Source organism: Ranitomeya imitator, chromosome 1, assembly GCF_032444005.1.
Source record: "Ranitomeya imitator isolate aRanImi1 chromosome 1, aRanImi1.pri, whole genome shotgun sequence".
Lineage (NCBI taxonomy): Eukaryota > Metazoa > Chordata > Amphibia > Anura > Dendrobatidae > Ranitomeya > Ranitomeya imitator.
The window spans coordinates 90,439,922-90,451,724 of record NC_091282.1 but is presented as its reverse complement, the minus strand read 5'-3'; the positions used below and the strand labels follow the sequence as shown (position 1 = coordinate 90,451,724).

The 11,803-nt window shown below is 46.0% G+C and overlaps 1 protein-coding gene across 2 annotated transcripts in view; it reads right to left on the bottom strand.

Annotated features, from left to right (window-relative positions):
* Positions 1 to 1,589: 1,589 nt before the first annotated feature.
* HMGCS1 (3-hydroxy-3-methylglutaryl-CoA synthase 1) overlaps positions 1,590 to 11,803 on the bottom strand; it is a 29,208-nt gene continuing 18,994 nt past the window's right edge. For both annotated transcript variants that reach the window (XM_069748727.1, XM_069748737.1), the window contains exons 6-10: positions 8,752 to 8,922; positions 8,549 to 8,655; positions 8,185 to 8,310; positions 7,915 to 8,078; positions 1,590 to 3,311 (exon numbers count right to left, since the gene is read on the bottom strand). In XM_069748727.1, the coding sequence (XP_069604828.1) occupies positions 3,231 to 3,311; positions 7,915 to 8,078; positions 8,185 to 8,310; positions 8,549 to 8,655; positions 8,752 to 8,922 (649 nt within the window). In that variant the 3' untranslated portion in view covers positions 1,590 to 3,230. The remainder of the gene's footprint in view (positions 3,312 to 7,914; positions 8,079 to 8,184; positions 8,311 to 8,548; positions 8,656 to 8,751; positions 8,923 to 11,803) is intronic.

Sequence of the window (11,803 nt, the reverse complement as noted above, 5' to 3'; positions counted from 1 at the left end):
AGAGGATCGGCGAGAAGTGGATGCTACAGCCGCATCCACCTTCGGTATTTTAGACCAAACGGCCAAGTCCTCATCATCAAAGGGGTACCGCCTCTTACATGATACTGGCACAAACCCCTTTTGTCCTTTACCCCATTCTTTTTTAACAAGGTCTTTAATGGCCTGATTCACAGGGAATACCTGGCCCTTTCGCTGCGATAAACCTGCGAACATAATGTCTTGAGGCGTCTGAGGATCCCTAGACTCTGACACCCCCATTGTTCCTCTTACAGCCTTAACCAAATTATTCACATTGTCCGTAGGAAAACAGACATAATCCTCCTCCTCTGAGGAATCCAATTTCTGAGAGATGTCTGAGTCAACCTCTCCACTTTCTGCTGATGTGTCGGCTATAGGTGAAAGAGTTCTCCTTTCAATATTCACGGCCGGACTACCTCCCAAGGACTGAAGCTCTTCCCGGATCATGAGACGTATGTCATTCATTCTGACCGAACTCTCCTGTTGTAAAGTGCTATCTATGCAATTTTGACACAATTTCTTTATATAAAAGAGTCAGGTAGAGGCTCATTACATATTGCGCACTGCTTATGTTTAGATTTTGCCGTCCGTTTAGCCTATAAAAGACACAAGTAAAGGAGACTACTGTATCGCTATGAAGCTATATACATACTCATCCGGAAATAAAAATATATACCGGCTGCAGAGTTGTCTGATCGGCGTGGGGTGTAGAACGGGACAATTTTTTCACTGATTTATCAGTGGAATCACTCATTTTCGAGTGTCCACTGCTTTTCTTCCTGGCATCACCACTAGGCAGGACTAAAACCTCCAGTGGGCGCTCGATATCCTCCTGAGACAACATGTTGCGCATAGAGCCATATGTCATCAGCCTTATATAGTGTAGCTTAACTGAGGATACACGCCCCCACCCCTTTTTTTTTTTTTAACCTGAATAACTTTAACAGGCATCGCCTCCACCACTACTGAACGCCGAGGCGTCCATACCAGAACGCTCGACCGACCCCGCGCACCCGGAAGTTCATCATCTACATCCGGGACGCCGACCATACAGTGCGTGCGTGCGCACTCGCGCGTCTTTCCTCCATGCTATTGAGGAAGAGAGGCGCCTGCTACCGCAGCCTTCCATGCTGCTCCACATGCTGGCCGAGAATCGGTAAGCCCCTCATACGGTGTCACTTACCCAATATGCCGACGGGAAGTCTGTCATTAAGCGGTGGAGCAACAACCTTCTCCCAGCAGGGAGACTGTTGTAACCCAGGCATCCTGCTGATGCATTCAGACAAGGGGGAGCCAACAGGAACATTCCCTCGTCTCTGACACTCGCTCTGGGGCCCCTGTCGCTCAGCAGAGACATACAGGCTGCGGTCCAGGCGAGCTTTCCTCTTCTTAAACTGCAGAGATTCTCTCTGAGGGTTTCCCACTTAGGAACAGGAAACCAACTGAGGAGCGAGGGGGGGCCGCCCCTTTTATCTCTCTGTAGGTTTCCTGTTCCTAGGGGCGGATCCCCCCTCTCTCTAGTGGGTGCTGTCGTGGCGAATAGAAAATAAAAAAGGCACGCCAGCAAACAATCCTGTGAAAACTTTATTTTTCAAGGTTTTGCATCACTTCCAAATTCATGTTTTACCCTTCTCTTTTCTACAGAACCAATTTGTTCATAGGTTTACACCTATTAACAATAATCTAAAATATTTTTACATTTGTGTCCTGTACATTTCCTTTGGAAATTGATAAGGAAAAAAAAAAAAAAAGACTGTACAAAACAGAGTACACAATTTTATACAAATCAGAAAAAAAAAAAATTTACACAGCCAAAATACAAAAAGTGAATTGTAGATGGAAATTATCACTAAAGGAAAAGAAAAAGAGTTCTGGAAACAGAAGTTACACCACCTTGTGTCAAAATCAACAAATGTAATACTTTGTCCTAATGCCTCCAAAATGAAAAAAAAAAAAAACAAAAAAACAAAAGCCGCTAATGAACAGTTTATGTAACTACGGTCGTCGCTATTCAGACAAAGGCATCTCCATGGTAACAGACCAAATTCCAAAGTCATACCTCCTTTTAACTGTCCTCCAATTCTTGCAATATATATTTTATTTATTATTATGTTAAGATCAAGAAGTAGAAGCAAGATTTAATTTATGACTGCAGACACTGACTACACTTGATTTGTTTGTAGTCTGTTACCACGGAGATGCAACAGTCATCATAAAAGCTGTAGAAAAATGTGTCCTAAACGAATATTATTTACAGAGTTGCTTTTATTTTTTTCTTTTAGATGCATTAAAAACTTAAAGTGTTTGAAGGTCTGCAGGGCCTTTTAGTGATATCTCTTAGAGGAGGCGGCGTTCCCCAATTCCCTAGAAAATGTGCCACATTACAGTCAATGGCTCCCGATGGGCCTACAGGCTGCGGCTGCCATTGTCATCGGATCCCAGGAACGGCAAAAGCATACATAGAAGGAAATGTACATTTTCCCTTAGGTTCCATTTGTGTGTATATGCGTTATCACCCAACATACAAGAAAGCCGCCTCCATTTTATGTAGGTGACCGATATGGCTTAAAATATAAAAACAAAAAATTAAAAAACACAAACCTCAATTTACATTCATTTTCTACACTTTTTACAGTTAAGATTTAGCACCAATGTGATCTTCAGAACCTTCTCCTGGTGAACAGTTTTGTACATAGAAAACGCACTGCGCCGGGTAGGAAGAAATAAATACTGTCTGAGGTACGTGGTTTCAGGACGACTTGCTAAAAGCAAGAAAATAAAGTGTATTCTAGTGACGGAAGGACACGGTTTTCGGAAGCCTTGCTCTGGGTGACGGCGCTGCACAATCTCTGTGGAGGAGGGCGGTGGACACTTTACAGGGTTTCTTTATATATCACAATGGTTCCCAATTACAACAGACGGGGCCATTCCCTGATCTATGAGAACTAGAAACGAAGTGCAGCAAACAACCAAAAATAGCAAATTCCCTCTTTTTTTTCTTTTTAAAAAGTTACAAAATATTCTGTAGACGGCAGATACCACGAGCGAGAAGCCCTTTCACTATTTACAATATTGTATATTTATAGTTTTTTTTTTTAAACACTTATATCTTGTAGCGATTCTATTAAAAATAAAAAAGGTGCAGGTTTTAGGGAGGGCGATATTTGCAGCTCCATCAATGAAAGTGAAATGCGTCGGTCCAGAAAGTGGGGTCAGTGGTCTCCATTAGCTACAGAAATGGCCTCCGTCTCTGTGGGGATTCTCGGCACCTTCTTCGCCGGGCTTGGGAAGTGCTGTTAGCAGAAAAGATGTGATTAGGACACACAAAAAAAAAAAAAAACAAAAAAAAAAAAAAAACACCACAACAAAAAGCCTTTTTCCTTCAAAAGTGAACTTGTTCGGTTATTCATGCTGCCCTCACTGCAGAGATCCAGGTTTTACTTTGAAACCAAGGCATTTCAGAGAAAACAGTGGATTAGATGGGATCTGGGAACAGGCAGACTAGTCTTGAGGGAAGCTCCTTGATGCCTTCTTACTGCCCCGATCAGCCAGGTCTCCTTTTATTTATAAGGAGACTTGTCAATTGGGCAGAGCAAGAGGGAAAAAGGCAATGAAGACCCACCCCCATGACCAGTCTCTATTCCAGGTTAGTTATGTCGGGGTTTGTTTTTTTTTTTTTACTGAAATGCACATGGGTTCCACAGTAAGACCACCACCACCTACAATTACAGAAGTTCTCCGGAATAATGCTGCTCATGGTGCAGGCAGCACAGATCACCCGACATTTACAAGAGGTTGTACAGGGCTAAAAATATTTAAAGACAAACAGTGCCCCCACTTGTCTACAGGTTGTGTGTGGTATGGCAGCTTTAGCCCCTTAATATAGCTTTGTTTCAGAATGACGGCTGAGAAGAAGTGTGGCCTTTTATTATCGGATACTTTGATCCTTACACGTCTCATAAAGCAAATAACCATATGAAAATACATGAAGAATCCCAACCCCCCCCTCAAAAGCCTCAGACAAGACTTGGCTGTAAGGACACTGGCAGGAGCCCTCCCCCCTCAGATCTGCCATCTGTACAAGACAGTCAGCGAAAGGTGATGTTTTAAGGAGACCCAAAAGGGTCTCACACTGGCGTTATAGTGCTACCATACCCCATCACTACCCACAATACAGAGCAATACTTTTTAACCCCTTCACAACCTTCACCTGTTTTTTTTTTTGCTCCCCTTCTTCCCAGATCCATAACTTTTTTATTTTTCCAACAATATGGCCGTGTGAAGGATTGTGTTTTTGCGTGATGAGTTGTACGTTTGAATGACACCATTGATATTACCATATCATGTACAGGAAAATGGGTAAAATATTCAAAGTGTGATGAAATTGCAATACCACTAATTTTTTTTTACCATGTTCACTAAATGCTAAAACTGACCTGCCATTATTATTCTCCACGTCATTATGAGATCGTAGGTACCAAATATATATTGGTTCTTTTTTTATTTAACCCCTTCATGACCCAGCCTATTTTGACCTTAAAGACCTTGCCATTTTTTGCAATTCTGACCAGTGTCCCTTTATGAGGTAATAAATCGGGAACGCTTCAACGGATCCTAGCGATTCTGAGATTGTTTTCTCGTGACATTGGGCTTCATGCTAGTGGTAAATTTAGGTCAATTAATGCTGTGTTTATTTGTGATAAAAACGGAAATTTGGCGAAAATTTTCAAAATTTTGCAATTTTCACATTTTGAATTTTTATTCTGTTAAATCAGAGAGTTATGGACCCCAGCAATTGTTGCGCAGTTTGTCCTGACTATGCTGGTACCCCATATGTGGGGGTAAACCACTGTTTGGGCACACGTCGGGGCTCGGAAGTGAGGGAGCACCATTTGACTTTTTGAATACAAGATTGGCTGGAATCAATGGTGGTGCCATGTTGCGTTTGGAGACCCCCTGATGTGCCTAAACAGTGGAAACCCCTCAATTCTAACTCCAACACACCCCTAACCCTTATCCCAACTGTAGCCGTAACCCTAATCACAACCCTAACCACAACCCTAATTCCAACCCTAACCCTAAGGCTATGTGCCCACGTTGCGGATTCGTGTGAGATATTTCCGCACCATTTTTGAAAAATCCGCGGGTAAAAGGCACTGCGTTTTACCTGCGGATTTACCGCGGATTGCCAGTGTTTTTTGTGCGGATTTCACCTGCGGATTCCTATTGAGGAACAGGTGTAAAACGCTGCGGAATCCGCACAAAGAATTGACATGCTGCGAAAAATACAACGCAGCGTTTCCGCGTGGTATTTTCCGCACCATGGGCACAGCGGATTTGGTTTTCCATATGTTTACATGGTACTGTAAACCTGATGGAACACTGCTGCGGATCCGCAGCAAAATCCGCACCGTGTGCACATAGCCTAATTCTAAAGGTATGTGCACACGCTGCGGAAAACGCTGCAGATCCGCAGCAGTTTCCCATGAGTTTACAGTTCAATGTAAACCTATGGGAAACAAAAATCGCTGTGCACATGCTGCAGAAAAACTGCACGGAAACGCAGCAGTTTACATTCCACAGCATGTCACTTCTTTCTGCGGATTCCGCAGCGGTTTTACAACTGCTCCAATAGAAAATCGCAGTGAAATGCGCAGAAAAACCGCGGTAAATCCACAGCGGTTTAGCACTGCGGATTTATGAAATCCGCTGTGGAAAAATCCGCAGAGGACCAGAACACGTGTGCACATCATCCCTAAGGCTAGGTTCAGATTGCATTAGAGCAATCCGTTTAGCGCTAAGCGCTAGCGGGTTGCGCTAACGCAATGTGATTTTCGGGGTCGCGTTTAACGTCCCCGCTAGCGCAGATCCCTGATCTGCGAGAGCGGGGAACGGACCTCTCCGCGGCGCGCTACAAAACACCGGCACATCGCTAGCGCGTGCCGAAAATGGCACGCGCTAGCGATGCGCGTTCCCATTGCCTTGAATGGGCGCGCTAACGGACGCGTTGCACGGCGTTAATTTCGCCGTGCAACGCTGTCCGTTAAACGCGATCCCATAACGCAATGGGAACCCAGCCTAACCCTAACCCTACCCCTAATTCTAACTCCAACCTTGGTGGGGGAAAAAAAAAAATAAATTCTTTATTTTATTATTGTCCCTACCTATGGGGGTGACAAAGGGTGGGGGGGTCATTTACTGTTTTTTTTTATTTTGATCACTGAGGTTTTATCACAGTGATCAAAATTCACTCTGGAACGAAACTGCCGGCCGGCAGATTCGGCGGGCGCACTGCGCATGCGCCCGCCATTTCGGAAGATGGCGGCGCCCAGGAAAGAAGACGGACGGACCCCGGGAGGCTAGGTAAGTATAAGGGTAGGGGGGGGGGAGAGATCAGGGCGCGGGGGGGCGTCGGAGCACGGGGGAGTGGATCGGAGCATGGGGGGGGGGGGGGGATGGATCGGAGAGCGGGGGGGGTGGATCGGAGAGCGGGGGGGGGGGGGGGGGGCTTGGGGGGAGCTGGTGGATCGGAGTGCAGGGGGAGCGGACAGGAGGACGGGGGAGCGGAGCACAGGACGGAGGGGGGCGGACCACAGATCGGAGGGCTGGGGGGGGGGGGGCGATCGGTGGGGTGGGGGCACATTAGTGTTTCCAGCCATGGCCGATGATATTGCAGCATCGGCCATGGCTGGATTGTAATATTTCACCAGTTTTTTAGGTGAAATATTACAAATCACTCTGATTGGCAGTTTCACTTTCAACAGCCAATCAGAGCGATCGTAGCCACGGGGGGGGGGAGGGGTTTGGGGGAGGGGGGTGAAGCCACCCCCCCTGGGCTAAAGTACAACTCCTCCTGTCCCTGCAGGCCGGGTGAAATTGGAGTTAGCCCTTTCACCCGGCCTGCAGGAACGCGATTCCGCCACGACGCATACGCTGCATCATGGGTTGGAATGGCACCGACTTTCATGACGCAGCGTATGCGTCAAAGGTCGGAAAGGGGTTAAGTGGTGAAAAAAAATCCAAATTTTCTCAAAAAAAAAAAAAGTTGCCATTTTCAGAGACCTGTAGCGTCTTCATTTTTCAGGGCTGGGTGATGGTTAATTGTTTTTGTGTGGGGCTGAAATGGTTTCATTGATATCCTTTTAGTGTAGATACAATGGTTTCATCATCTGTTATTGCTTTTTAATGCAATGTTACAGTGACCGCAAAAACCACATAATTCTGGCGTTTTGATTTCCCCCCCCCCCGTCCTTCTCATTTCGCAGTTTACCGATCGGATTAATTCTTTATATATTCATCGGGAGATTCAGAAAGCAGCGATACCAAATATGTGTATTTTTTATTTTCAATTGTTTTATTTTGAATGGGGGTGATTTCAACTTTTATAGATTTTTTTTTGTTTTTTTAACTATAACTCCAATAGTCTCCATGGGAGACTAGAAGCTGCAATGTTCTGATCGCTTGTGCTACACACAGCAGGGCTTCAGCCATTGGGCGGCCATCATATCAGTTTGGCAGTGACAACCACAGGGCTCTACTGCAGGTCCCGGGTCATCGTGCCAAGCCATCAGTGACCCAGGGTCATGTGACACAGGCGATGATGGGTGAGGCGATGATGTCAGAGATTGACAGCAGCATTTAACATGTTAACAGCAGCGGGGGGGATCGCGATCGCACCTGCTGCTGTTGGGGGCACATGTCAGCTTATGCAATCAGCTGACATGTACTGGAATAGTCGCAGGCTCACCACTTGAGCCCACATCAGACAGGGGAAGGCGAGCTTTAATGTACCTATGTGTCCAAGATTGTAAAGGGGTTAAAGTATTGCTTTGTGATCTCGAAGCCAAGCTGGGTGCATGCTGCCCGGTATAGAGGCCATGGCTGTGGTTTTATTACCTCACTAGCGTTTGCCGAGTGAACCAATTCCAGAGCCGCCTCAAGAGGTCCGTCATTCAGTACCGAGGTCCGTCCATAAAACCTCCGATGCTTCTCATCCACCCGCACCAGGTACCAAGTGCCAGCAAACAGCTCGTCCACGGAGCCCTGAGGTATGTAACTGGCTGCAGAGAAAAGAGAATGGCAAGCTCAGAACAAAAACACATTATTATACTGGGCCCCGCACTGTCAAACCAGTCACTAACGGAGTCACCCCGCAGGAGCCGGTACCTAAATGGTGGGTGTCTTCTCTTAACTTCATGTTTTCTGCAAACACACTGGGGGGAACGTTTTTCCTCGAGTCCAATCTTGCTTTCAAGTCGGACAGACTGGCCGTCAGCTTATCCAGAGAGGAGCCTATTGGAGACAGCAAGGAGCAAGATCAGACCGCAGCACAGGCATATTACTATACACATTACTCCAAAATATTTTTGCAAGCTCAAACTGAGGTTTTCCTAATCCCATTATGTTAAAGGGGCTGATTCCAGAGTGAATCAAACATTCAATTACCGGAGATCCAGCAGAAAGCATGCAAATCCCCCACAGGAGAAAACAGATTTGGACGACAGATGTAATCTGACGATTTTGCTCTTACCCGGTGTGGCATCTTGGGAAACGCTAATGGAGTACAACGTGGCGGCAAAACCAGATCCATAGGAAAATACTCCAATCCTCTGTCCTGCTAACTGCTGAGGGGAATACCTGAGGGGCAAAACATTTATACAAATATTAAATGGTTACATTTCTAATCACATTTTGCATTTTTCCCCACAGCAAGAGAAGTCAGATCGTACTCACTGAGCCAGCACGGAGGCCAGGCAGCCATACACGGACGGCGTGTACATGTTCCCGTTCTCCCGGGACACCAACAATGACGCTTTCGTCTTCTGATTGAAGAACTCCGCGCTGGATTTTAGGAAAGCCTTTTCTACATCTCTGTCGAAGTATGTGTCCTCCAGTCTTACATCCCTAAAAGAGAAAAAAAGTCAGCTGTATTTACCATCTTCAGCCGAATATCTAGTCTACATTTACAGTCCTGTAGAGACCTGTGCCACCTCACTTCCAGAGCACGGTCAAAATGTGGCTCAGTGGTTAGTCAGAGAGATTTACAAATAGATTGTTAACAGCGTGTGTTGTATTATATATTTAATAGGATTTCAACACTCCAATTAATCAATACGTATGATTGAGATATTGATTGGTTACTTTCAGAGTATAGCAGAAAGCTAATTGAAAACTTGTCCAGCCACATGTTAATTGTCCAGATAGTCAGTACCTAGCAATTTACATTTAGTGTACACTTGACACTCATTTTCAAAGATGAGAACCAATGGAATGGACTTGTTCTCACGAGATGGTATCATGTAAATATTAGACAGATACTTGTTAAAGCCCCCAGGGATGCCAGGTGGTGAAGTCTTATCTATTTGGCCTTAAAGGGGGAGTCACACATAACGATATCGTTGCAACGTCACGCTTTTGGTGACGTAGCAACGATCCCGCTAACGATCTCGTTATGTGTGACAGTGACCAACGATCAGGCCCCTGCTGGGAGATTGTTGGTCGTTGGGGGAATGATCAGGACCATTTTTTTGGTCGCTGATCACCTGCTGTCATCGCTGGATCGGCGTGTGTGATACCGATCCAGTGATGTGTTCACTTGTAACCAGGGTAAATATCGGGTTACTAAGTGCAGGGCCGCGCTTCATAACCCGTTATTTACCCTGGTTACCATTGTAAAAGTAAAAAAAACAAAAAAAAAAACAGTACATACATTCTGATGTCTGTCACGTCCCCCGGCGTCCACAGGGTTAAAACTGCTTTCGGCAGGAGCGCTGCTTATGTGTCAGCGCCGGCCGTAAAGCAGAGCACAGCAGTGACGTCACCGCTGTTACTGCCAGCGCTGAAACAGTTAGTGCAGGGAAGCTATCGGCAGCAGTGCGTGCATTAGCAGCGCTCTTGCAGAAAGCAGTTTTAACCCGGTGGACACCGGCGGGGGACGTGAGACATCAGAATGTGAGTATGTAGTTTTTTTTTTTCTGCACACTTTTACAATGGTAACCAGGGTAAATATCGGGTTACTAAGCGCGGCCCTGCACTTAGTAACCCGATGTTTACCCTGGTTACCCGGGTGCTGCAGGGGGACTTCGGCATCGTTGACAGTTTCAACGATGCCGAAGTCTTTCCCCTGATCGTTGGTCACTGGAGAGAGCCGTCTGTGTGACAGCTCCCCAACGACTTACCAACGATCACGGCCAGGTCGTATCGCTGGTCGTGATCGTTGGTAAGTCGTTTAGTGTGACTAAAGCTTAAAGGGAAGGTGCCATCAAAAAAAAAATTTTTTCAGAAATTGTAAAAATGTAAAGAATTAATGATTACATTTTCTTAAAAAATATTATCATTTGTTTATAATTTAGTAAAATATGAAAAATAATTTGAAAAGTTTTGGAATTTCCACTTTTCAACACTAGGGGGAGCAGCTGCTGAAATTTCAGAAAAACCTAGTGTACAACTAGCTCACATTACTGCACTGCAGTAATTATGGGCGGAGTCTGCTGACCTGTGTGATGTCTCCTCTCCTCTCCTTCTGGGTGTTTGCTAAGGGATTAGAGAGGATGATATTCAGGAACCCAGTGAGCAGCCATTTTGTTGGTGACTGCAGAGTACGGCTGCCGTCACACTATCAGTATTTGGTCAGTATTTTACCTCAGTATTTGTAAGCCAAAACCAGGAGTGGAACAATTAGAGGAAAAGTATAATAGAAACATATGCCCCACTTCTGTATTTATCACCCACTCCTGGTTTTGGCTACAAATACTGAGGTAAAATACTGACCAAATACTGATCGTGGACGGCAGCCTTAGGCTACTTTCACACTAGCGTTGTTGGCTGTACGTTGCAATGCGTCGTTCAGGAGAAAAAACATCCTGCAAAGTTGTCTGCAGGATGCGTTTTTTCCCCATAGACTAACATTACCGACGCATTGCGACGTATTGCCACACGTCGTAACTGTCGTGCGACGGTTGCGTCATGTTTTGGTGGACCGCCGCCACAAAAAAAGTTACATGTAACGTTTGTGCGTCGAGTCCACCATTTTCGACCGCACATGCACGGCAGAAACTCCGCCCCATCCTCCCCAGACCTTACAATGGGGCAGCGGAAGCGTCGTAAGACTGCTTCCGCTGCCCATGTCGGACATTTCTTTCACAGCATGCGTCGGTACGACGCACTGCGACGGGCCCATACCGATGCTAGTGTGAAAGCAGCCTTATACTGACAAGTCTACGGTCACCCAGGATGGCAGCCAGCAAGGATTCTGGGAGATATGTGGTGGAGGGAGCAGGGTGACAGCAGCACAGAGTATTTCAGGAGAGCAGTGTGCTGGTCTATGGGGGCCCCCTGTTCGGTGTGCGGAGCAGCCAGGGATTGTACATAGAGTTCTGTCTTTTATACTCATGGATGGACCGTCTGCTCCACAGAAATCCAGGAAACATTTCTGCGGATTGATGGCCTGGTCTGATCCAGACTTTGCATACAGACCCCATTCCTCTCCTCAGATCCTGTCCTGGCAATGTGTGAAAGCGAGGCGACAGGCGCAGTCGGGGTGACGCTGGGAAGGAAATGTAGCCATATAGTACCAGCCTTCCCCTGACTACACCTAACTGGAGGTCATGCTGTCCCCTCTATTACCCCAGACCCGCGTGCAGGTGCTCAGCCAGAACCACCATAGAATGCGTCTGCTTTCTGAAGATAATACTGCCATAGTGTTCTCACATAATACCGCCATATAGATCACACACAATACTATCAAATAGATCACGCACAATACTGTCATACAGTTCTCACATAA